The sequence below is a fragment of the Cottoperca gobio genome, chromosome 24, assembly GCF_900634415.1.
Source record: "Cottoperca gobio chromosome 24, fCotGob3.1, whole genome shotgun sequence".
Lineage (NCBI taxonomy): Eukaryota > Metazoa > Chordata > Actinopteri > Perciformes > Bovichtidae > Cottoperca > Cottoperca gobio.
Genome location: NC_041378.1, coordinates 9,482,244 through 9,509,834, shown reverse-complemented (window position 1 = coordinate 9,509,834; position 27,591 = coordinate 9,482,244). Strand labels below are relative to the sequence as shown.

At 41.7% G+C, this 27,591-nt stretch overlaps 1 protein-coding gene across 1 annotated transcript in view; it reads right to left on the bottom strand.

Annotated features, from left to right (window-relative positions):
- The window catches only part of LOC115028809 (apoptosis-stimulating of p53 protein 1-like), a 29,599-nt gene extending 2,491 nt beyond the window's left edge, over nucleotides 1-27,108 (bottom strand). Inside the window, 19 exon segments of the mRNA XM_029462651.1 lie at nucleotides 474-673; nucleotides 828-994; nucleotides 1,092-1,225; nucleotides 1,311-1,463; nucleotides 1,838-2,598; nucleotides 2,864-3,176; nucleotides 3,178-3,324; nucleotides 3,536-3,669; nucleotides 5,947-6,075; nucleotides 6,571-6,763; nucleotides 7,544-7,708; nucleotides 7,831-8,030; nucleotides 8,381-8,555; nucleotides 10,223-10,324; nucleotides 14,428-14,498; nucleotides 15,301-15,420; nucleotides 17,128-17,275; nucleotides 26,323-26,488; nucleotides 26,736-27,108. Coding sequence (XP_029318511.1) covers nucleotides 474-673; nucleotides 828-994; nucleotides 1,092-1,225; nucleotides 1,311-1,463; nucleotides 1,838-2,598; nucleotides 2,864-3,176; nucleotides 3,178-3,324; nucleotides 3,536-3,669; nucleotides 5,947-6,075; nucleotides 6,571-6,763; nucleotides 7,544-7,708; nucleotides 7,831-8,030; nucleotides 8,381-8,555; nucleotides 10,223-10,324; nucleotides 14,428-14,498; nucleotides 15,301-15,420; nucleotides 17,128-17,275; nucleotides 26,323-26,331 — 3,321 coding nt within the window. The 5' untranslated portion in view covers nucleotides 26,332-26,488; nucleotides 26,736-27,108.
- Nucleotides 27,109-27,591: the final 483 nt, after the last annotated feature.

The following is a 27,591-nucleotide window of genomic DNA, read 5'->3' as shown; positions in this document are numbered from 1 at the left end:
CATCTGCAGATTTCTTCACTCGGAGGTCACAGAGGTGAAACAGGTGTGAAACCCTCAACCAAAGAATGAAACGCTGCTTTTCAGCCTGCTGCTAAGTTACTCTTTAACAAGCTGTAACACGCAAATGTTTGGCATTCTTGCTTGAAAAGAGACTCAAACATCAAATATCAAAATAGTTGGCATTTAGTTTTCTGTCCATCGAATAATAGATTGATCCACTCATGATTTCAGCTCTACAGTCATTAAAATCAGAACATGGGAAAAGACAATACCATGCACTGATGCCTTCAGAAAGCAGAACGAGACTAAAACTAGCAAACACACTCTGAAAACTATATAAAACGATTTTAATGAAGTTGAAAAGTCAAAACTAAAATAGAATAAAACTAACTGGAAATTCAAAACTATTATCACCTTGCTGGTGAGCTGATAGAAAATGTACAAATGTGACAAATTAAGTATTTAGTTGTTACCCCCAGCAGGTTGCGGGGCACGTAGCCCTCGTTGTCCTCGAGTCGCGCCCACCACCAGTCTGTTTCACTGTCGTCCTGTCGCCGCAGGATAGTGATGGCATCCCCCTCGCTGAACGCCATCTCGTCCTGGTTCTGAGTTTTGTAATCCCACAGAGCGTACACTGTGCCCTTGTTCATTACGCCCAGCTTCTCCTGAACACCTGCACAACAGAGTCCAAAACAGACAGTCAACATTACACCAATATTTTTAAAGACAAAGCAATTTCCAAATGTTAAAATCAAAAATACTTTGTCTAATTTACACCGAGCTGCCTTACAAACTTCAATGAATTACATTTGTGGATTGTTTCTCACCGTATAGAAACTGGGAGCACTGGATGTAGCCCTCTTCCATTTCCTCGCATTTATCTGCAGCAGTCTCCACATCACTGATGGTGCTGGCAAAGATAGCGGCCCCTGACTCGACTAACACCTTGCAGAGATGAACGCTGTTGCAGGAGGCGGCACAGTGAAGCGGAGTCCTGTTCAAGCAAACAGGAAAACAAACATCATATTTAAACGGAAATGGTTACAACAGGAAACTAAATGGTCTTCAAAATGCGAGTCATCCTCACTCACCATCCATCACTGTCTGCAGCATTGACGTTCACACCAAAATCCAGCAGGAACTTGACTATGTGGTGATGTCCCGCACACACCGCGTTGTGCAGGGGGGTGATGCCCTCGTCGTTGGCAGTGCTAGGATTCTCCACCTGCAAGAAAAGAAATACCCAGATGAAAAGATGAGTGCTGATCCGCAAATGTGCGCGAATAAGAATAATTTAAAAGTATACTCACACAGTCGTGACATACCTCATAGATGATCCTCTGGACGAGGTCAAACTCTCCCTCCAATGAGGCATCCAGCAGGAGGGCCAGAGGGTTGAACTTCACCCTGAAGCCGTGGCCAGTGCGCTCAGAGTTTGGCTTCTTCAGGTTTGTGCGCTTCTCCTGTGACGATGAGGAGAGGAGGCATGAGTTACAACTTTATTTATTGAAAAATGAATTGGGCAAAAAATGTTAACGAATAGATATTATATTAAGTCAATTACTTTTTTATATTGCAAGTTTTCTGAAATGTTATGTTTGAATATGCAAATGAGGCATTATCTAAGGCAAACCTTTGGGAGAATTTAAAAGAAAATCGATAAACAGAGAAAGTTAGTAAAATAAACACCTAAATGTGTATTTTAGAAGTTTCCTTTCCACTAGTCTGAAAGAAGAAATGTTGTGGAAGAAAAATAGATTGACCAGTGTAGGAAAAAAAGAAGATGTTTTTGCCTGTAGTGCCTTGAATACAATAATAAGTCTGCGTGTTCTCTCACCAGGGGCTGTGAGGCCATTGTGCCACTCTCTTCTGGAGTGGTCACCTCCAGCAAGGGGCTCGGCAGCGACGCCTCAGAGCCTCCCACGTTGTTATTGTTGTTGTCCTCGTCTTCCTCGTCTTCAGCAGGATCCAGCTCAGGCGGCAAGGGCAGTGACTCGTTGTCATTAGCATCAGTAGGCGTAGCCTCACAGCCCGGCTCCTCTGCCCCCGGTGGCGGCGGTAGCGGCGTCTCAGAGGGGAGGTTGCCATTGTCTGTATCAGCCACAGAGTCACCTCCCAGATAAGCGGGAGGATTAGCCGGCTGATAAAATGGCGTTCCATTACCTGCACCGCTGCCTCCTCCTGATCCACTGACTCCATTTCCCTCGATGCCTCCTGCTAGAGTGTTGAACCGCTGGTAGAGTAGCTTTTGGATGTTGGGTCCGCTGGGGCCCTCTGGCTCTGTGATGGAGCTGCGCTTCTTGAGTGGTCTCGGAGCGTTGGCCAGCTTTTTACGGAGCACCTCGAGATCGGCGTCGCTTTGGTAGCGCAGTGGGGAGTGTACCATGGGTGTTAGCTTAGTAGGGCTGAGTGGTCGTGGGATGTTCTCCACACTGGGAGGAGGCGCTAAGGGCTGGAACTCGTGATCATCAAATTCTCCGTCAAAAGTGTCCTCACCACCGAGGTGGCCCTGGAGCAATGGGAAGGCCCCTCCTGCCTGGACGAACGGCAGAGGTGAAGGGGGAGTCGAGCTGGGGGGGAAGACAGGCTTCCCATATACTAGAGACAAAACAGAGAGTGTGGGATTATGTTGGAGGGCACTGACAGCATCATTATTTTCCCTATTAATTCAACTGTCAAATATCTTTTCAATTAGTAGATTAGTCAGACAGCCGGCAGTCTAAAATGTCAACCAAAACCTAAAAAGGTATTCAATTTACAATAATATAAACTATGTCTATTTCGCTCCTTTGAAAAATAAAAATATAATGTAAATGCTGTAAATCACACATTACATACTGGACCATCACTTCAAAGCTCTTACCTGCTTTGAGAGCAGGCTTGAGTGGCTGGCTCTTTGGCGCTGCCTGCTGGAGGTACATGTGATAGATGGAGCTGGAATTCATGGTGGGTGGGCCCTTTCGGGGCGACTGAGGCCGTGATCCTCTGTCTGGGATGAAGGGGCGTACTGCAATAGCTGGCGGGGGATCCAGACGCTCGCACAGCCCGGGAGGGAAAAGCGGTGCATTAGGCTGGAAGGTGGGACTTGGCGGCACCGAGATTCGCTGCTGGATCTGCTGGGAGGATGAGCCTGTGGAGGCGGGGACGCGGGGCCAAGCCGGAGCTGGCGGGTTTGGGAAGCGGGCGAGGAGGAGGAAGAGGAGGAGCATCCTTGCGCCGGTCCAAGGAAGTGGCCGAGTTAGCGGAGATGAGGTGGGAGCCATAGGGAGGCGGCTGGGGCTTGGATATGACGGGGGAGGACACAACCATTTTGCAGTCTAGCACCTGTGAAGAAGCATGAAATCAAACATCCAGCAATATAAAAAAAAATATTTTCTACGGAGAAACTAGACCTAAATCTGGAATGAATTATAATTAATCAAGACACTGTGACAGTTTATCTCCAGCACAATCTCAAACATGTTTCTTACATACATTACAGCAGGAGGTGAATAGCTACAAGAACAATGGACGGATTAGAAGGAGCAGGACAAACCTTTTCTGCATTTGGAGCGACGGGGGAGCCTGAGGGAGGGCTCTTTCCCTGGGTATCAGTCCCTGAGTTTCGTCTCTCAGGAGGCTTTAGAGATGTGTTGGTCTTGCCTAAAGTAGGCCAACCAGTATCATTCGCTAGGGCACAAACAAGACACAGTAAATGTGTTGCAAAAGAGAGAAAAAGACCCATGATTGAGTTGGTATGAGAAACATAAGAGCCACCAGAGCCAGGTCTAAATGGTAACGTATTCTTGTTTTCACATTTGAAATGTGTGACTTGGTGTGGTTAACCACATAAAGTGGATTATTAGTGATGGTAGTTAAAGAACATGAGTATGTGTAACATTTTCTACACATAGAACATACATATCTGTACCATTTTGACCTAGGACTGGTGTTAAATGGAGGGTTCAGGATTTTGAGGAAGTCTATCCTATTAACCAGACACCATTAAGAGACATTCGAACACACTCCCTGCTGCCTTTTTGTTGATGTGAATTCAGCATATTTTATAGGTACGAGTTAAGGTAATGGGAGAATCTAACCAGGTCTCTAAATATCACAAATCCCTGTTAAAAGCTCTACTTTTACTGCCACATCTGCCATTACCTGAAGCAAAGGCAATGTTTTTCAGAGACCATTTACTTACTCCACTGATCATACAAACAGATAATACAGAGAAACTTTAACTATTTATCGTCAGTCTCTCAAAATTTCACACATCTGACACATTTCACTATTGCTTGCACAAAAGGATTTGCAAGTTGTCCTAATTTCTTTCTTCTAAAAGTAAAATTGATCAAAAATACTGCACGCTACATGTTTCAAGGGGAGCTATTGATCAATAGGACAAAAATCCTGAGCCTTCACTTCACAGCAATGATGGCAATGAATGCATCTCCATTAGTATTTCACTACTGTGTATTTAGCGTTTTAATTTAGTTAGAAGATTCAAGGACAAAAAGATAAATAAAAATTGTGCAGAAAAATTAATAAAAAAAGGATGCAGGGATAGGTTGAATAAGAGGATGGAGAAAGGAAGACACAGCATAACAACAGCGATAGTTGGGGAGCAATTCTACAGGACTTTGGTTGTACTAATATGAAAGTAAAGCCAGAAAGTCTCAAAAGCCAATTAATGGCGAGTGACATTTCCAATAATCTATTTGGTACCTATGGCAACTCCAAATAGACAAACAATGCAGTAGATCTACATTAGTGTAGAGAAATCTGTTTAAAAATCAGCTTCTCATATTTGCTTTCTATGTAGCGTTGCCAGAGATTAATACAGTAAATAATAAAGCAGCTCTACGAACACTAACCAGACTCGACTGCTCGATCTGGTTCACAGATTAACAGGAGTGACAGTTGCAAAGTGAATCCGATGACATTTTAACGTGTACAAGGTAATTGTGCATGTTAAGTGTTTGACAACTAGCAGTGATTCTCACAGCACAGTTGTTGTGAAAATGTGATGTGAAGGTTAGGGTTAGGCAGGCTGGGGGGATGTTACGAAATTAAAACAAAGCCCAAATATCTGCTTTGTCAATTTACGAGGCACTCCACTCACTGAACCTTCTCAGAAGTGTACAAACACAAACAGGGATCAGCGGTGACACTTTCTTCATACGAGGCATGATGTCAACTACGATCAAGAGCAGTCAAATTTCTGCAGATGGCAGCAAAGTGTTTCAAGATGGCCCCCCGCCGCTTTGACGTCATTAGCAGATCCACAGAGGAAACACTCAGAATGAAATGTCAACATTCTCTCTCCAGTTCACTGAAACTGGCTCGATGCTGCGCCGGCAGGAGAGCTTAATGATGCCAAACAAGGATGCTTCCATCAGTCAGCCATTGTTCACAGGAACCAGGCACAGATGCTCATCTCCTCCTCAGATTCCCCTGCTGTGAATGTAAGCTTTAATTTGTCTGCTGGAGAAAATCAGCTCCATTAGTTTTAGGTTAGGGCTGTACCAAATGTCTTTTTTTTACATTTGAATCTCCTATTGAGGTTTTCAAATGAAGCTTCTGTCGTCACACCCAATGACATCATCCCCATAAAAACATTTTTAAATCCTTGAACAAAATCAACATTCAACCAGAAAGGATAGAATAAAAAAATACAAATGTTGATTTAGAATATAAACGTCAACATTATGAATGAAGCGTGAAACTATTCGGTACAGCCCTATGTTTTGTGGAGTATAAAAACAAAAGCTGGTGGCGTGATTAGGCAGAACACAATTTTGATTATCTTACATTTATTTGCCAATCAAACTGACTAAGATATTTGAAAGCTGCGGATGTCGTTTAGAGTAAATCTCCAGTGCATGCTGAGGATCCCCGTGCTACAATCAAGAGAGAAGGTTCAGGAGGTGCCATCCCTCTGCTTATGCAGCACTGTGCACTCACGGGACGTGCCGACAGAGCCAGTGGAGGCTCCGGTGACCGGATGCGATTCTGGAAGGGACGGGGGTACCGGGTCCACAACGATGTCTAAATCGGACACTTTCCAAGGGCCGGGAGGCTTTCGCACACCGTCTGCCCCAGGAAGAGTTAACCCCCACCCCCAGTGAAACAGAGACGTTACAAGGACAGGACAGACACGTGAGAGAGGAGGAGAGAAAAGGAAGGGAATCACAGTATACGCACACCACAGGAAGAGAGGGAGGTTAGAGAGGAAGGAAAAGGAAATCACAGAAATCAAGTCCAGGCGGAGAATTAACTCAGAAGTCAGGTAGGAAGGAAATTAACAGACCCAGCAGGGAATTTCAGTCACAAGGTTTTCATGCAAGATGTGTTAAATGTGTTGTAAGACTTCTGCCTCTGGGACTACATGTATCCTCTGTTACTGAATCCAGGAACTATCTTCTCATCTGCTTTGTCTAACTGACCATGACCCTTGTTCACTAAAATCTTCAATTAAAACTTAGTTTAAAAGATAGTGTATCACGTAGTATCTACTACTACAGATGAAGTTTACTATGACTGAAAAGAAACTGCACAGCAATTGTAATTTTAAAGGTTTTAACCAACCTGACTTGGTGCGGCCATGGTTGACTTGGTTATTGACGCCCAGAGTCTGAGGCTTCAGAGGATCAGGGGGTAGGGTGTAGCCTCCTTCCTGTCTGCCCGGTACAGGCACCTGGATGTACGGGCCGACAGCGGCAACACGGCCCAGAGTACCAGGAGCTGGCTGAGGAGAGGGAGGCCCGTTGGCTCTGTTCAGCTATAAGAGGGGCAGAAAAGATTCAAACATTAGAAGTGTTGACAGGGAAAACAAACAACATGAAGAGGAAGATATAAGAGAAAGAGAAAAGCTCTTTATGGTTTGGGACCGGCCTACATTGTAGACTCTTTGTCATTTTATAATCCCCGACAAGCTCTCAGATCTTCTACTGCTGGGTTTTTAAAATGCACACAATTATACACACATGAAAATAGGCAGCAGTTTTCTTTTTTATATAGGATTCCCCCACCCAGGCCTCTAAGAGATGTGGGCTCTGTGAACAAACCCTATTTGTTTAATTCGGCTTATAATAAATGTCATTCTTATTATAGTTTTTTTTTTAAACAAATGTAAACAAATACATTTTTCTAAATATTATTCTTAATGTTCTTTTTTACTTATATATTTCACCAGCTACTGTCTTTTTATTGTCTTATTCTATTGTTTATTTACCCTTGTTTAAATGTGTAGCTTTTTTGGGTACATCACCCCGTACTAAATCTCTTGTACAAAAAGTATATAAATGAAGTTTATTGTTATTACTGTTATATAATGATAATAATTTATTCAATACTATTTCACAAGGAGTTTCCAAGTTAGAAATGATTTCCTTCAGCGAATAGTTCCCGAGACTTGAACGACTATAATTTTGTTTTTCACTTTTATATATCGAACATCTGGTGCGTCTGGACTGACACAATAGTTGTTTTAGAAACATTTCAACAACAACAAAAAAAAGAGTCTTAATGAGGAGATGTGTTGAGCGCTCTTAAGTCTTACAGGAAGGTTTTCTTTTTGACGTGCCTCAGATTTTTTCTTGTAGAGGCGTTCCCGCAGCTCGCCGATTCGCTTGTCCATGAGCGTCACTTCCATGTTGCGTTTGTTGAGAAGATCCTTCTGTTGCTTCAGCTTGCTGTTTTGCTCGTGGTTCAACTTGTTCCGGATCTGTGGGTGATAAACACGAACGCAAACACGCATACAGATTCACTACAACAATAGATACCTGCAGTCACCGTAGCCAAAAGCATTCGCTTGCACTCGTTGCACTAATTTCTACTACGCAGTACCTGAAGCTCCTGGTAGAGTTTACGGAGCTCGAGGGCGGCGGTGCCGGTTACTTGGCCACCCAGAGCGGTCTGTATGCCGTTTAGCTTTCCCCGCCGCAGGTCCTCCAGCTGCAGGCTGAGCTGCTCCACCCTCAGCACTGCCGACTGTAGCTCGACCTGCTTCTCTTGGAACAGGCCGCTGACTTGCTCAATCTCTGCCGCTGGATGTGAGAAATGAAGAAACCACATCAGCTCATGACTTCTTTAAATTTAGCAATTAGTGGCGGGGGGGCCAAAGGAGCCTTGGACCCCCTACTTCTGGAGCATTTATAGGATGCAATTACTTGTTCAGTGTTGACATGTTAATATAGAGTTTATTTATTTTAAAAGGCCATTAAGCTCTGTAAATATAATATATATATATATATATACAAATGCTAAAAACATTATTGTAATTTAAATCCTCTATTATACAACTGGAGTATTGAAGAAAACGCAATAGCCAAATTATTTTTGCACAAACATATTAGCGCTCAAATATGCGTTATTAAATTATGTAAGGTATACGTACACAGGTTTCCATTGATGACCTTGCTGTAGTCCACCTGGCCTCTCATCGCCCGAATTGTCTTGAGCTTTGCCTCCTGGCTCTCCACGCGATCCTTCAGCCTCTGCATCTTCTCGCTCTCTGACACAGTTTGCTGCTGACGCCGCTCCTGCTGCTTCAGGTAACGCAAACGTTGCTCCTTCAGAGGAACGAGACAGAGATCAACGTTTATTTTTTACAGGCAAACATAAACAAAATGAAGTCAAACTGCATCCAACGTTGCGGACTGTGACAATACTAAAACTAGCAAGGCACCGCCCCAAAGCTTACAAGATAACTCTGCTGCAGACATACCCTGAAACTAGGCTAAATCTTTCTACTCTATGCACTAAATGAAATGCTGCGCTGTGTCAAGACTGTCTGAAGGCTGAAGGAAGGGTCAGATGACTTCATCTCTCCATCCAACTGAGAACTGCTCCAGTTAGGGTCCTAAAATAGGAAATGACAGGCCCAGGTTTCCAAATGACTGCGAGGCCCCAACAAAGGGGAAAAATAAGTCTTTCTATCAGCGGGTCTAAGTACGGCGGTCAGACTAAGTTAGTGCACTTCCATTACAACAGGAGATCTCCTTTTAATAATTGCTCTGTGAAAGGTAGCATTCTCAGTGTTCAAAATCATGTAGAATTCACATGCTTGAGTAAACGCTGCTATTTCTGTTCCTTTAAAGACTGAACTATGAATTCTGACAAACCGGACAATCCTAGCGCAGTAATTCATACCGTCTCCCGTCACATTTGTTACATAAATCTTTACCCCAGTTTCAGGTTTCACGTTGGGACTCTTTGGATGAAAGTAGTGCAGTGGGAGTCCACTTTCTCTCTAAGAGAAAGGTTTGAGGCTGTGTACTGAACTTTACTCGGCCTTGAACTAATGGCCAGTCTGTGACTGTGTCTCAGACTACATGACATAATATCAGAGGGACCCGCACCGTTGTACAGAACGCTACACAAAAAATTGAAAGATGTCTGCCATGTGTCTCGGCCAACTTACTGCCTCGTGTGACACAGCAACCATATCAGAAGGAAGAAATGTTGTGCGGTCTGACACCAGCACGATAACATTACATTTAGGTTTGAGGAATGGACAATCTGACATCATTTCCACATAATTTAGGAGGTGGTGCTTCAGATTTAATCATTTATACTGTAAAAGCAGTGAGATATTGCATTCCTGCGTAGAGCAGTGTTCATTTGGTTAACGAAATCTATGACTAAACATGTTCGTCAACAACCTTTTTATCCCATGACTAAGACGAGACAATGACAAGATGGCCCGACGTCATTAAACACTGACTATATCAACATGCAATGTTGTTGATGGAAAAAGACGGGAACAAAATGTAGTCTCTCTTTATTTTTTGTTGACAAAAAAAGGAGACGAAATATAAAAGATAGTTTTTTTATATTTATTCAATGCAGCAGTTTCGTTCCTGTGCTTATTAAAGTTACCGATGACGAGTTGATGAGGGTTTGGGAGAAAGAAACAAGGTGATATTTTGAAATATTTAATATAATCTGATGACTAAAGAAGTTTTCATTGACTAAAACTATACTAAAGACTAAAATGCTCAGACTTTTAGTAAACTAAAATTTGGATGAAGATGAGGTTGACTGAATATAATAAAAAACTAACAAAGACATTTGACACAGGACTAAGACTAAATAAGAAAATAGCTGAAAAAAGAAATACCACTAGTGTAGAGGACCTGTGTGCCCAGTAGGAGGAGTAAGAAGCATATTGTGAATGTTATAATATTCAGAGGAAACGACTTATAGCGAGATAAAAGGAATAAAGACGAGACGCTACCTTTGCGACGAGCATCTGCTGCTGAGCCTCGATTTGCTGCTGCTGCCGTGTGGCCATCTCCTGCAGCTCTGACAGCGTGAGCTCCACACGCTGATTACCCACCTACACACACACACGCACCACACACACAAATAGACATAGACACGAGAATTGGTCAACATGAGTGGTCCTGATGTTGACACCCGATGAAATGTTGTAAGAGCCAAACAGTGAGTGTGTGTGCATGTTGGTACTTCTCTTCTTTTAAACACCACTTTTTATTCATGAGGAGAAAAACTACTTTAAAATAAAATTAATACATTCAATTGAATTAAATAAATACATTTTGTGCAAACAGCCAAATACCATTAGGCCCCATCTTTGTCACACTAAGAAATGTTTGATTCAAACCAGGGCATGACCTAAAATGTATATATGTTTTTGCCCTGTAGGAGCTGCTATGAGTATGATTGCTCACTAACAAAGCTACGTGACTCTTCGTCCAGTCAAAACAACAACATTTGGTATCTACGTTAAAGATAAAAAAAAAAGGGAATAGTTCAGTTTTGATATCAGGAATACCTAAAACATATAAATGATAGTTTGGAGAACTCGACCGTGAGAGCCCATGCAGTGTCGTGTATCTTTATGTAATTTATTTACCAATTCACAAATACATTTTTGATATAATGGCAAGAAAAAATATGCATGTCAATAAGTGCAGAAAAATAAGTCTGGCATAAAAAGTTACATGAGCTAAGAACGTTACGTAACTACAAAGAAACAAGTTAAAAAGAAGCCATTTGCAGAAATTATATTAAAAGATGTCGGATTTTGGCAGCCAGAGGCTCGAACATCAGTGAGAGTCAGGCTCTCTGTCCTCCACAACAGGGCTCCAAATATCATTTTAATGGGACATTAAATGTGCTGAGACTCACAGCTAAAGATGACCTGTGAAGTTTTTGTCCGCTACTGGCTCTGTAGAGCAATGGTTTGAAGAGTGGATCCCTGTATACTTTAGATATGTATTTAACTCCACACTTTTCTCTTCCTTGTCAAAACCTCACACATAGAATTCCCACAATGCAACGTGGCAATAGACAGTTGGTGTCTGAGATTCGGGTGCATTTTGCTAGTAGCGGCTAATGTAGCATCAATTCGCTAGCCTCAGGCAGAGATGAGGATCAGCTACAAGAGACCGGTAAACTCACCTCAAGATCTTTATCATTTTTTGGATTTGTAGTTGGACTCTGACTCAAGTGGCATCACTTCAGGCAATCTATCACATTTAGTGCAGCTCCCTCTGGAGCACCAAACGTCTTTATACAACTTTTACACATGTGCAGTAGCACTCCCCAACATCTGTAAACAGACTTAGATGTGTAAAAAATGGTTCACCTCCATAAACACTTTCAATGAAATCCTCTTCTTGAGCCAAAAATCAGCATCCATGTGTGAAAGCTGTCCATCACTTTCAATTCTGTTTTTCCCCAAACTCTCATTCTACAGACTTCTGAGTATCCTAAAAGAAGTTGCTGCCGTCAACACACTGGCGGACTACTCTTCAATAGAACTGCATACTGAGTGAGCAGCGAGTACAATTCTCTCAACTACAAGCGGTACTGAAATGTTGAAGTGCTCCGAGACTTTGCCTTTAGGAAAGCGTGTTCAAAGAGGGAGGAAGCGATGCAGGAAAATGTCATGGTGTTTTATTTATTTTTCCCATCACAGACTGAGAAATGTAGAATACTGGTTTCGATAGTGCTTTTTTAAAAACGTGAAGAGATTAGTAAGAGGCATGGAAAGGATGACGACATGACATAAATAATATAATAAAGAGAAATGAACACGACACGCAAAACATACAAATATTGTATGCACTGCTCCTCCTAAAAAAGGAGGCAGACATTTTTGTGACTCATCTTGTCTGAATAAAACATGCTTGTTTTTGGGAATAATTTGACTTTTGTATACGTGTCATGCATCATCTCATCTCTAAAGACACGGACACTGCATTAGCTTCGCCCATGTGGCTCATGCAGTGTTTTCCTACCTGGCATTTGTTAAGGCCTTTAGATATACAAGAGTGTCTGGAAGACTCGGAGGAGGGAGGTGACTCAACCGAGGTCGAGATGTGGAGAGCGAGGGAAGCCACTGGCACACACACACACACACACACACACACACACACACACGCTCAGATGCACTCAGGCAACACTGCATCAGTGACAATTCACCCGAGGGGGAAACAGACACACACGCCCTCAGACAACGATGAAGAGGGAGCTGGAGAAACACCCGACTGAGCAGACCTCAGCCTCACTGATGGGAGTCTACATTACTCGCTCCAACAACTGTGGAGATCTGTACGTGTCTGAAATGGAGAGCGATCCATGATTATAGCTCAAATATAATAAACTGCAGATTAAGAGATAATACAAATGATCATCATGTTGTTGAAATGGGCAAATATAGAGCTACGACTATCTTCATTATTAATAAATATGTTGGATATTTTCAAGCGATGTAGGTCGGAATAAAGAAAAAGAAAATTCTGGGCCCGTGGCATTGTCTTTTCAAATGCTTGTTCAGTTTCTCAAAAATCCAAAAAGATATTCAGTTAACTTTCATAAATGGTAAAGAAAAGCAGCAAATCCTCACATTAAAACAGGAGCTGGAACCAGACAATCTTTAGTATTTCTGCTTGAAACATCACTTTAATATGCGTGATCGATTACCAAGAATAGTTCCCGATACATTTTGTTGTGGTCTTACCATTTCAGTTCTTGGTAAATGAAATGTAATGTTTAAAATACTGCCAATAAGCAGTCATCATCAATAATGTTTAGCTAAAACTGTGATATTAAGAAATACTGAAAATGTGTGCGATCGTTGCAGCGTTCCCTTGAGGCACCTCTGCTCTTTACGAGGCAGCGTCCCACTCAGAGGATGATCAGCTCTGCATGGCGGAGAGAAAGCCCCTGGGGTTTGGTCAGCAGCCCGTGGAAAAGCCAAAGCAATGATCCTCTTAGGGCCCGTTACATCATCCAGCAGGCTGACTGATATAATCCTCTAAATCAGATATTAGGAAGAAACTCGGACACACTACAGCCTCGGCACTCGGGAGGTTAAGCGTAGCCGGCCATGCAGCTGATAATGTTAAACAAAGACTGATGATAAAATAGAGTTGGGTTTTATAGGTTAGTAGCACAAGACTGTCGCTTGGAGATTCGATCAATAACCTATTTCTAGATCCATAAAAAAAATATAGTCAAAAGTTTTGGGTTTTCAGGATAATAAATAGGAATGGCTTCCGGCTGCTCTTGTGCTACAATCTTGTCATAAAAAAACAAAAACAACAACCCTTTCCATCTCCTGCTGAGCCGGATTCTTGCCTTCACCCTTAAGGTTGAATTAGTTACGATTCCTTGACCGCGACACTTTTTCCTTTTTGTGAAATCTGGGACAGATGGTCGTAGAGAGAAAGGATGCCACGCCAGAGGCTGCTCTTATCAGAGTCATACACACATCCTTAAGCTAGAGCTCAACATGCACAACAGTGGGTACACCTGACAGGGAAATACTGTGTGGAAATGGAGAAGCTCTGCAACACCGGGGTCTGTGATGTTACTCTTAAACACCGGCTTCATATCAGACGCATGTATCCACAGACACTGATACTTTTACCTCATACCAGAGACTGGAGTTGTGTCATTTTTGTAATGTGCTATGAAAACACAGAAATGCTGCCACAGTACACGAACAATTTGACAGTGTAAAGAAATCATGTCAGCTGAAGAACAATAACCTTTGATAACACTTACTTTGCAGTCTTGATGTAAACAGTTGAGAGAGAACCGACCACTATTAGAAAGCCACTGAGATTTAAAGCATTTTTTTCCACCTTTGCAATGTCTGCACCATATTGTGTACATATCTGAGTCATTTGCTTTGTACAACTTCTGTGCTGACAGGACGGCACATTTGACAGTCTGAACCCATGAAAGAGAGACTAATAACGCGAGCTAGATGCTGGTTTGAAGATTGAGTTTGAAGCCATTTTATGTTAATACTTTAGTATTTATATTGTATTGTTCTATTTGGTCTCTCTCTTTATATATATGACTGTGTGAAGGGATTTGAATAATGGCCTATGAGCCTGGATTTGTTCCGTAAGAGTACATTTCTATTTTAACATCATTTAGATAATGCTAATTGAGTCTCACCCCGTTCTCACTGTGCTTCTCTCCAGTGTTTCCACTTCTGCGACTCGTCTGATCCGGAGACTGCTGACTCCCTGCAACAACAAAAAAAACAGTCGCTATCACACACACACACACACAGGCAGGGCAGAGACACACAAGCGTGCACACACACACACGCGTGCAGATTCAGAGGCAACAACCATTGTCAGGAATAGTTTGAAAATTCACTGACTTGATTGCTCATGACAGAGGCATTTAAGAACTGGGACAAGCGCTGCTGACTAAAGCCACCGAAACTCAAACTTCTTATTTTTTCTACAAGAAAGGCTTGATGGAAAGATGAGCGTAAATGATTTAAAACTTCACAGGAAGAGATAAAACAACTAGTCACTTATGCTGCACTTCTACTAAAAATCACCGGATATCATGAAGGGGCCTTTAATGCAAAAATACACTTTCTTTGTCAAGTTCCAAATTTATATCAAATATGAATCAGGCTCATGTCAGAATGAGTTTGCTTCTTTTTTGTCGCCGGTTAACTCCATGTGTACTACATGTCTACTCATATACACACTTACTTCAACTCATTTCCAACATTGGAATTAATCTCAGTGTCAGTGAGTCCCTGATCGGGTGAAGAGCGCGTTCCAGTGATTGATTAAACGCCTGTATGTGTGAAAATGAGGCAATGATTTATTCCTTCGACATGCCCCATGAAGCATCGATTACACTTTGGGAAAAAGAAACATCGACTGACACCAACCATGGTTGAGCAGCGAGCCATAACAGGTGTCAGGAATTTCCCTGACAACCCTCAACTCCACAATCTTTCATGTAGAGACCACAAAGAGCAGGAAAACCTTCAGACAGAGGAGATTGCAAAAACACACGCACCTTGATCACTGCTCTCAGTCGGTGAATCTTCATGCCGGAGGAAGAACTTGACTTCTTGTTTCCGAGGCCCCCATTTCTGCAGATGTTCATACATCATGTGTTCGAAGGGGATCGCTCGCTCTAAAAGAGACAGAAAAGTAAAGATTTGTTTAACATGTTTTTCTCCTGTAAAAACAACTGATCTGATTCAGTTATCGAGTCCGTACATGTTCAGTAAGTCAAATGTTACATGTTGTGTGCCAGTTAAAAGCACAGTTTAAAGAAAAAAGATTGACTTTAGTTTTCTTGCAGAGAGTTTGATTGAAACTGCTTTCATATGTGTTAAATATGAAGCTACAGCCAGCAGCTGGTTAGCACACAGACTGTAAACAGAAACAGCAAGACTAGTTCTGTCCAAAGGTTACAAAATCCACTCACCAGTACCTTTAAAGCTCACTAACTAAAATAGTTAGAAATCAAGTGAAAAAACTGCAATTAGTGGTTTTACAGGGTTGTGTTACAGTTTTTACCGGTCTCCTGGCTGTAGATTCATAGTTAACAGAGAAGTGTTATTGAATAGTGGTCGACACATAAGGCTTTTTCAATGTCGATATTTAGAGAGCAGGGAGGACAATGGCCGATATATTGCTGGGGTATTTTTGCATCTGTTATTATTAATATTAACAAATGAAACACATAATTGCTGAACTTAAAGTAACATTTATTTACCACTGTTATTGTCTGCAACTTATAAACGAAAAATAAAGAGTTTGAGTGCAGGTAACAACAACATTTATCAGCAGAGAGCTCAAGTTTCTTTCATTTTCTTAGGATTGTTTCTGTTCAACTCTGAGCTGGATTACAGCCTGCCATATATCTGCAGGGATCATATACTACGGATCATGTATTGCAGTATGTGATGATGAACCAGCTCACAATACAGGTGTCCCACTGCAGGCCAATGCAAAGTTGGCTTGGGAGTGGAGCGGGAAAGTCTGTGCATTTGGTGTTAATGTTCTGATGATTGACTATGATGATCAAATAAAACAAACTAATAAAGTAAAGACCATCGAAGAACAACAGAGAAATATATGATCCAAGGCAAGTTATGCTGCCATCTATCTATGTCTTGGCAGTATAGGGGTTTTCAGAATGAAATCAAGTGATGACATCCCGATAAAAACCTTTTCACATTTCAAGAGGACAGCGCTCTGTGGGCAAAGAGAGACAAAGAGACAAAGACAGAGAGGTTTTAGGAGGTTTCGGGGGCAGACAGCTGCATTGTCAGGCACCAGCCGAACACCATTGCATAACGCGTGGGTTAATAAAGCTCTTGGCTGGGATGTTGTTTTCAGCAGGGGAGTGGCCCCTCAGCAAAAAACGCTGATAACACCGGGTGTGTCAGCACGACTGTGGTGAAGGGAGCAAGTCGTTTGGACCGAGTGGAATCTGTTGTGACAGTGCTGTGGACTGAACCAGCACGTAACCCTTTTCTGACCTACACATTTCTACTTACAGTACGTTACTGCAGTCTAGTAATAGCTGATTTTTGTTGAATACATTTTTTTCTTTTGAGGGTCTTTTGCCTTCATTTTTTTCCACTCAGGTAGTCATGCTTAGCCCTGCTCGGCACCTGATCTTTCTTTAATGATGTACTTGTTTTTACATTAATGAGGAAGGCTAGAGGCTACTGCTTTATATAATTACTTGTGCATGTAAGTGAAGTGTCAAGCGCAGTGATAATGGAGTTTCACCTTCATGCATTACTGGTGTGAATGGGTATTCTTTCTTTCTTGCGTCCCACAAGAAAAGCATTCTGGACTCTTATGACAAGCAGCCAGTTCTTACCGTTTCCTCTCCAGACCTCGGCCAGGTGGCAGCCGCTCTCGCCGGGCTCTTTACAGAACTCGACGACATCCCGGCACGTCGTCTCAGGGGTGATGGGCACCTCAGTCACAGCCTGCTCCCCATCGCTTAGGTACACCGTCAATATCATCTGAAAGATGAAAGAATAAAAATGTTTAAAAAACAAGAAAATCAGGAAAGAAAACCATAAAAACAAAAGTGGCAGATCATACGAACGTGTATGAAAATATGAAAACATCTGAGATATACAAGAAACGACTCTTGAGTTGCCAAGTCTGCTGATGCGACATTTTGCAGACCAGTTAGTTTGAGCTGCTGCTGGACTCATGCCTGTACCTGCCACATTTCTGTTTACTATGATTAGGGCCTGCCGTGGCATTGAAGATACACTTTTTAACCTGGGAGGTAAGACATAGCAATGCAAGCCCCCACATGCTTGGCTCTGTGCTCACACAACAGTAACCACGGTAATTGCAGAGATCACACACTACTTTCCAAGTTCTCAACAAATAACTTTCAGGACACGACACATCGAGTCAATGGTTCTCTGAGTCTCTCCTCAATACATCTTCCTAAATGTGAGCTACTAAATGTAATAGCCTGGAGGCAGAAGACAAGAGGACTTAAATGAACTTCATCCTAAATGCAGCGTCAAGCAATAACCTGAGTGTGTTCAGCGGGCTGCAATTGTTCCTTTGTACCTGCAGCTATTTGACTGCCCAACACTACCGGTCCACACACCTGCAGCCGACTATTAGGGTGACGAGGCAAAGTGCAATGCATGTATGACCTTTGTACTAATCTGTATGGCACCGCCTACATAGTGTGTCTTTGTGAATCAACCAGCTGATTGATAGAAAATCAACAAACAGCTAGGGTTGAAGCATTTGGGGAAATATCCATGAAGTTTTAAAAAGTGTTTTTTACTAATATTGTGATCGTGATGTATTAAAGTGCAATTTTCTGTAAATTAAACTCCAAATATTTTGCAAACACAAATAGTGCCGCAATAACGAGAGGACGGACCAGAGTTTCTTATTATAGTTTGACCAACAATTGATATGACGACAACTGATATGACAATTATAGTTGTCATATCAGTTGTTTAAAATAGTCATGGTCACAGGTATTTGTAAATATTAATTAATTAATTTTTAAAAAGTGTGGTATTATTGTAAACTGAAATATTTTAGGGTTTATGGAGTCAAAATAAACAATTTCACGACATCAATTTGGCTCAGGAAACCTTTAATGGGCTTTTCTTTTGGTATTTTATACACACACACACACACACACACACACACCTACCTAAAGGATCAAAGCTGGAAGAAGGCAAAAATAAATAAATTATAATAATAATAATCCTGATGATCCAAGCTGATAAGAAAATAGAAGATTCAGTGATTGAAAATTGACTCGCTGGGTTAAATACTATTGTAGGGCATAAAAACACAGATCCACTTTTAATTTAGGATGTAAAATAAGGAGAATTTGTGTTTTTCACAAATTGACAATCCTATGAGATTAATCGACGTCTTGGTTAAATAAAGCCATAAAACAGGATGAAACGAGCAGCGGATAATGTCCTCTAAACAAGTGCCATCGAACTCTGACTGTTACGTTGAAGGACAACGTGATAATGTTGACCATCTGCCTTGTTAGACCAGACTAAAACAATTCACTTTGACTTCTTTGTTTTTAAAACTCGTTTTTGGGAGATGAAAACAAAATCGATTAAATTAGCTCCTCTGCATCCAGTGTTACAGCACATACACATGATGTGTTTTTCCTTCTGCCAGATTTTTATCGGTTCACTCTGGGGGGGGGGGGGGTTGAGGTGTGCCTTCCTGTTTCATGTGACAGTGAAGCGATCACAAAGTAAAGTGCAGACAGCCAAAATGGAGAGTACATATAACTACGGCAAGAGTTTGGAGGGATGTTCAAAACAAAATAATGTGTTTGAAAAGACAGAGTTTTATTGTGACCTTCATGCAGGATGGATGCGAGTTCAGCTGGTTGTCAGTAAACAGAGTAGAAAAACTGAAAATCCACATTCCCTATATTTCAGTAGTTTGCTTTTTATTACATTACATTACAGGTCATTTAGCCGACGCTCTTTTAACGACTTACATTGAACTAGGTACAGGGACAGTCTCCCTGGAGCAACTCAGGGGAGTACCTTGCTCAGGGGTACAATGGTGGCAGCCTGGTATTGAACTCCCGACCTTCTAGTGTTTTGTTTGGAAGGCGTACCACTAGACCAACACCACTATGACTTTTAACTCCATCTTTTGCAAGCTTTTGAACAGTTGAAGTATAATGCTAAGAAAACCAAGTGAATCAAGACTTCAAATGAAGCATTGCTATCAACGGGCTCGGTTATCCACTTTGTCAAATCAATGAGCCAAAACCTCCAACTAAGAATACATCGCACCAACTACACACTTCACATTGTTTAGGGAGTAAAACATATGTAATGCATCAATTCATGTAGTTTACACATGCATCATTTAGTACAGTGGTTCTCAACCCTTTTTGGGCCAGCGCCCCGCTATCCATTTGGCGCTAAATATATTGCTTTGCGCATTCATCACATTCTCTCCGTTTCGTGAACACCTCCAGTCAGACACCGAGCGGAGGAAAGGAGAAAGACAGAACGACAAAGTGCAAAAAAAAAAGTAAAAAATCCAACACTTTAATGATAAATGGAGCGACATCGACCACAACGTTCAGAAACTTAGGCGAAAATGTCCGCGGTGTTTAAACGCACAGCCTGAATCAGCAGCAGCTCTGCGGGTGTTAGCTCTGCGGGTGTTAGCTCTGCGGGTGTTAGCTCTGCTGCTACAAGCAGCCAAAGTGCAGCTCGTCTGCTGCCGCAAGTCCCGACCAGAGTCCGTGTTTTAACATTAATTCAGATTAGTTTGATTCATGGTGTATCCTTGGAATAATATTAATGCTTTCGAGCAGTGTTTTTTTTTTTTTTCAAGCAGCACTTTATCGCTCAGCAAAATAAAAGTCTAAAAACACACGTTAGCTTTATCCAAACGCACACGTGCTTTCAGTTCGGCATGTTTCCTGCTGTAAATGACGCTCGAGAGCCTTTTTCATGACCGCAAACACGTCCGTACAAACTAGACACACTGGCATTTTACTTCCACAAATAAATAATCGTTCGTCCATTTCTCCTGGAAACATTGCCGCATCCACCTCTCTTTGTTACACTCACCATGCTGCATTCGCTGATGTCAATGACAGTTTAATATTGAAGATCTTTTACATGACCTGACCACGTGATGACACGACCGCTTGTGTTGTGTTCAAGGACCCTGACCTTGGCCAGGAAAAACAGTCAGTCGCCGGTTTTATTCTATATCTGACTAGATTTGGATTAATTTTTTTGGAGTATATTTCTTGCGTGCGTTTATGAATGACCTCGCGGGCCGTACACACAAACGCCCCCCAAAGACACGTGAACGCCCCCCTTTCTAAAATATTGCTTCCAGCGCCCCCCGAGGCTCTCTGAACGCCCCCTGGGGGGCGCTGCCGACCCCGTTGAGAACCCCTGATTTAGTGGCTGCTCCAAAGTGCGATGAAGCTTCATTGATGCATACCGTACGTACACGTGGCCTCAGGATGCATTTAGTGCTACAATAATGGTCAGTGTATGTCATGTAATATCGAAGTTTAGTCACCGTCTGAGCTACCTATAGATTATTACTCCGGGAGTTTCACCGAGACAAAGTGACTCACCCTTTGTAATAATGCAGCCGTGTGATTCATTGACATTTTCTGCAGCAGCCTAACTGAAACAATATAATCACTTGTGCTTTGGAGCCTCTGCCACACTGATTAAGAAACTTATTATGAAACTATGTCTGAGGAAAATGGTACTGGAGCTGTGACACTTTGTCCCTAAACAATACTATGCATCCATACCATCCATCTATGATTTCATGTTGCTGATTCTTACAGTGTTATTAGGACCCAAAGCCCAGACAGAGTAGTAATGGATGTCATTTTTGGGACCTGATCTGCAAGGGCATTAACAGAAAAAAGAAAAGTGTTGTAAGTAAGCTGGAGACTAGTTATGTCTACATTTTACTGATAGATAATTACTTTGCTAATCCCCCAGCAATATTGGAGTGCTACCAGCTGCATAATAAGACACAACGTAGTACAGGATGAAAAATAGTGAACACAAAACAGCCCAGTGAAGCCAGCAGCAACATCACATTCAATACAGATAAGACTGATGCTATTATTGGAATTAGTTCTAGGGGGAAATATTGTGCATCCTTATTTACGTTTAGGTTTACAATAGTGTCCAATGTAAGAAATATTGTAATAATAAAAATAAATAGGGCTGCGACTAAAGATTACTTTCATTATCGATTAAACTGCAGATTATTTTCTAGATTAATCGATTAGTCTATAAAATGTCAGAACAAAGTGAAAAATGTCAATACCAGACCCAAACTCAAAGATATTTACTTTATAATAAGAAACAGAAAAGTCATCTCCATATTTATGAGGCTGAAATCAGCATCTTCTACCATTTTAGCATAAATAATTTACTTTAACTGTTAATAGATTATCAAAATAAATGCCAATTATTTTTCTGATGATTGACTCGGTCAACTAATAAAAACACCAAAAAGAAACAGCCCATTGTAATCTCCAATAATGACCTCAACAACACTTATTTATGACGATGACACAGACTTATCTCCTTCAGAGCGCATCGAAACAAACCTTCAATTAATCAGGACACACAAATAATCAATCTGACAACACGCTAAGGCGCAAATTTGCACCTCGTTTAAAAACTGCTCACAAAAAGCCAACACTGAATATTCTAAAATATAACTTTGCATTAATAAAAACTACCAAATCATGTGAATATGCGTTCAGATAGTGACAGCGTAGAAAGGAGAAACTCCAGCGATCCAGCTGACTGACCACTGGAGAAATACCAACCGCTCTCACTAAGTTGCGTCTGCCCATGGTCTTGGCTCTTTTTACTGCCCTCCGTTTCCTCCTGTTCTCCTTCTTTGGTGGCCGGTGGTGCTCCTTTGCCCAAATGGGGTTTTCCTTGGAGAGGCTGACAAGGCCGCGTAACACTATAGTCACAAACCTCTTCATCATAGCACTGCCGCTCTTGCAGGCATGAGACTTAATTGTTACGCCATCCCGAGCAGACCTCTGGAACCGACAGCGGTGCCGTGCATTTGAAAAGTGCTGCAGAGGAGACTTGGGAGGAAAAAAACACTTGGTGTGTGTGTAATTCGGGGAAGGAGGGGGGGGGAGAGAGAGAAAGAGAAACAAACAGTAAGAGAGATAGAGAGAGAGCAAGAGATAGAGAGAGGGAGTCACAGGGTAGTGGAGGAGGGTGCCGACAACTCCTTCCATTGGAAAATTGTCCCTGGGATGTGCCAGTGGCTGCAACACCGACTACTCCCTGCTAATGAGAATACTTTGGCTGCAGCTGTGACTGGCAAGCTGGTCAGGGCAGCAGGAAGGTGATCATCCTTATACCGTAAGTTGGCTGAACACAGGGCTGTCACGATCATGTCATACAAATAATTGCGATTTAACAAATGTTTTGTCTTCATCTGTTCACACAGCGGCGTTGTTGGGACCTAGACCTAAATCTCATTAATATGATGCAGTCGTTGGCAAAGGATTGTCAATTTATCTTCAATTAGTTTGCTGAAACTATGTTTCTCCTCTCTCTGCTGCACAGGTGTATATTTTAAATAGCTTGTTCAAAAACTATTGTGTAGGCCGACATAATGTAACCGAAAAGTGGTTCACGATGGCAGCATTTATTCAGAGACAAATTGAAACCTACACTGTACTACCACATGACAACTTTGGCGTTAATTTATTCTCTGATCGCCACCACCCGTCTGCTCCAAGTCCCCAGGACGAATAAATGGACGCGATGCCAATTTTCATAGTGGCCAAACTGTGGAATTACAACTTCTGTGTCCGCCACATGATGCAATTAGGCCTTAAAATACTTTTTCCCATTGAAAAGAAGATGTTTGTAAATAACGGGAAACATTTTTTCGGAGGTAAATAAACTTCCCAGTAAGAACACTCAAGTAGCTCTTATTTATAGCATTAGGTCCACAAAAGTTGCATTGATAACGAATCAATATTTATTTTCAGAGACCGAGCGGCTGGGAGGCGGGGTTAAAGGAAATGCTTGAGCGCTTGCTCTAAAAGCCCAATGGATGCGGAACATCGCTGGAAGATCCAGGTAACTTTAAACTCGGAAGTCAATTTTTTTGCCTTCATGCACCACTGAACAACTTTCAAAAAGGAATGAACGGGGCCTCTCTCTCTCTCTCTCACTCTCTCTCTCTCACTCTCTCTCTCTCTCTCACTCTCTCTCTCTCTCACTCACTCTCACTCTCTCACTCTCACTCTCACTCTCACTCTCACTCTCACTCTCTCTCACTCTCTCAAAGGACCCGTGCCACTCTTATACCACCATGTTTCCATCCATTCCAAGTTTTTTTTTTGACAGCAGTCAGCTCAAATAATCGCTATCAGGCGATCGTGTAATAAGTACAACAGGCCTAGCTGTTCATGAGTAGAAACATACAGTGTCCCTTTTACCTGATGCATAATGCTACAGTGGGCAGTATCTGAAGATTGGGGCATTTATCATTTAACTCCTGAGAGGGAGAGTAGGATGCTCTGCTGGCATGATCTCCAGCAGGATGAATCAAACACTCATTTCCTCCCACAAATCCTGTCACTCATTTACTCACAAAGAGGACGTACCCACAATGAAGAAGAAAGATCGAGCAGAGTTTTGAGTCCTGAAAGCGAAAACTTTGAAGTGAAAACTTCCACAAATGCCACCGATTTAAGACATGGCATAAAAAACATAAGGAGGTTGCCTTTGACATTTTTGAGAAGAAAAAAAAAAAGTGTAATCGCACATTTCATGCAGCAAAATATGCCACACACTGCCCATCTGGCTAAAATGGCAATGAACCACATGGAGGAAAGATTGGGTACTAATGTAAAATAAACTGAATCAAGGGTGACAGAAAACTGAAAATCGATGCCTTTATGTTTGATACATACATAGGATGTAAAAAGGTCTTTCCTGTAGTTGGGCAATTGGGTTTTAGATGAAATTGAAAAAAAAAAAAAAGCTAAGCTGGATAACTCAAGTTTGAACTACACTGGCTTTGCTATTACAGATTAATCTAGTAGAGCTTGTACGGCTCGTAGCTATCAAGAACAAATATTTTCATATTCTTATCCGGAAATGTATTTGCTTGTTGAAGAGAAAATATAAATCTAGACGGAGGAATAAGAACGTAGAAGATGTAAAAAAAAAAAAAAGGATGTGTCCCTTTGATTGAAAGCTGACTAATGTGCATGAGAGGAAGAGTCAATAAATAATGTATTTTTCTCTTCAACCAATATGAAAGAGATCTAGCTGTTTGATATAGGTGACCATTGTTAAATAAATAATTAACTCACTATTGCATCTGTTCACAGTGAGTTTGAGGTAAAAGTTATATTCAAATGTATGGCATTTTACGGCTTAATAACGAGCGCTTTCTGTTAGAACTGCCATTTAAAATCAGGTCCAGCATACCTCCAAAAATGGTCAAAGCGACAATAAGATGCATTGTTTACATTTCCTGTAAATCATACTCTGCCCCGGCTCCACTGTGTGAGATTAATGCCACTTGACAATCTACTCAGCTCAAAAGTTCCCCTTAACAACAGAGCATTAGTCGACGCAGCCACACAGACCTAGATCTGCCACGGTCTCATTGGCTGCCCGAGTCACGCGAGACCCAAGTGCAGGGCTGCCTCTCTGCTCCACTGGCTCTTTGACTCTGATAGCCCATTGGTGCCACAGGGTACAACCGTCTACACAGACGACCATCGCACTCAACCCCGAGAACTCGACGGATGTGGCGAATAAGGAGTTACTCCTCTGTCACCTTGTACTCCTGAAAAACTCACAAGCCTCTGAAGTTACCGTGATACTGTATTTTTACTGGCAGGAATCAAGTTCATTTATGACGACACCTTACTGAACAATAAACTTATCCTGCATCTGAGTTCATGTTTCCCCCTTTACCTGAAGGCCAAAAGGGGCTGCTATCACTTTACCCACAATACATCACTGCATTGTCAGCACAAGAGATAACAAAAGAGGTTCCAACAAAGCACGACTCCTATACTGTTGCCATTCAGGTATTCTATTCTTTGCAACACAGAGCGTCTTGAACAACACCGGGGAAAACAGAACGAAAATAGGTCTTCATTCATCATGTACTAAAGCCTACAGTACATTCAGCTTTTTTTTTTTTTTCTACATTATGCAACACAAATGCATTATTATTATTATTATTATTATTATTATTATTATTATTATTATTATTATAGAGAGTAGAGGTAGTGAAGCTAAGGAGTGAAATTCTATGTGTTCAATATTGCACATATAAGCAGGAAAACTTATTCTATTCATTGTGCTAAAAGCAAAGAGACTTCAGATACACCCAAATCCCTGTCCATCAAGTTTTGACAAGCCCTGTTTATATGTCCCCTTCCTAGTGTCACTGTAACCATCAACATGAAACATGCAAGTCCTGCAGCTATGCAGGCTGCAGAGTTAGTGTTCAACAGCTAAAGTCATAGTAGATAAAGTTAAGCTTTTGTTTCTAGGATAGATTATAGATTAGTTGAGTGGCGGTGGGAAAGGCAAATGGACAGATATTAATCTTGCATCGTGTGCATGCACAATGAGTCAGACAGTCAAACTGTGCTCTTCATCATAATCTTTTACTTAATTAAAAGATGGGGTTAAAACTACACTTGTAGAGAGAACTACACTTGACAATTTCCACACAGGTTTGATTTTGTGCAACCATGAAGCAGTCCAAATTATTAAAAAATGTTATTATACATGAATGTAGATACTTTAAGACTAAACCCAGACTATTTGAAGAATGAGTGAAATGAAAAGAAAGCACTTTTCATTACTAGATATGTTTAAGTTTTTATGTAATTATTTTATTTTTGATGAATGAGGCATGCAAATATGCCTTGTACTCGTCATGTTCTAAATAATAATAATAATAAAAAGTTGTCAATGCACATATCTTGGAAGAATAAATGTGTGTGTGCACTCACCGGCATCATACTGGCAGCTCTGGCAGGTCAGAACCAGGGGTTCATCGGCAAGTGGACTGACGGCTCACCCTGTTATCTTCAATGGCACCGCCGTAGAGTCAACCAAGACCCACCTTTGCTAGTTCTGGTTACTCCAATGTGACAACCAACTGGGCCTCAGTCCTCTCTGTAAACCAAAAGACAACAACAGTGGAATGGTTTTCGGTGCTATAAAGCTGAACATTGTAAGCTAAAACAGCTCCTAATGCCATCAGCCACAGACGTTCATTTAAATGGCCCAGGCGTGGCTCTGTGCAGCTGCTGCTACAAACAAGCCAGGCAGTTAGCTCGCGAGGCAACGCTGAAGCGACTCTAAACAAATGACATGTAATAACCTGATATTACTAAGTCACAAACACATGAAATATACTCACCAATGTCAGAGACGATTCATTGTTTCAGGGAGTAAATCTTAGCTACGTTACTGTTGAAGGCACGTCGCTAACCGAGCCAGCTGTCAGCCAGCCAGCTAACGAGATCTCTCCTGAGGTGTTAGCTGTAGCTGGTTTCAGTGGCGGCTAAAGGACGGTAAGCAAGGCGATCTCTCCGCTCTCGTCGGTCCTTTGGCTTGCATTGACTGCACATCGGCACGAGCTATCGATGGAGTATGTTTCAAGCAAACAAACACGAATAAATGTCCATCCAAATTTGCTAACTCGCCTTTTTACAAACGCAATGAATATCGTTAGCAGGCTAGCAGTGAAAATACAAATAGCTGGAGTCCAGTTGTTGACGGAGGGAGGGGCGGGGCTACACCGCAGCAGAGAGAGCGTCACGTGTACGTAGACTGGGAAGAATCAAACGTCACGAGCCAGGATACCAGCTGCTGGTGGGATTATTATCCCTTGACTTCATTTGGAAAAATAAAATGAATGTTGGTCCATGCTTTATTACCTGATGGACCCTGTGTTAACATCAAGTACCAAGTCCTTTATGTTTTTTTTACATTGTGTGCCTATAGGTTGCATACTCCTATATTAACTTTCCTTTTGTCAACAATGGTTAGTGGGGCATTTAATAAATGACCTGTCAATTAAATATTTGTTCTCAGACTTCTTGTGACAAAGCTTTAAGTATTTAAGTAGCTGTGGTCAAATATATTGTATTAAAACAAGATAACCCCATTTAGAGCTGGATTTCAAGGAAAGTTCAACGCGCTCAATTTTGCAGGGAAAAATATCTATATGCCTCTTTTGTCTTTATCCAGTCAACTCACCTGTTTATACAGGA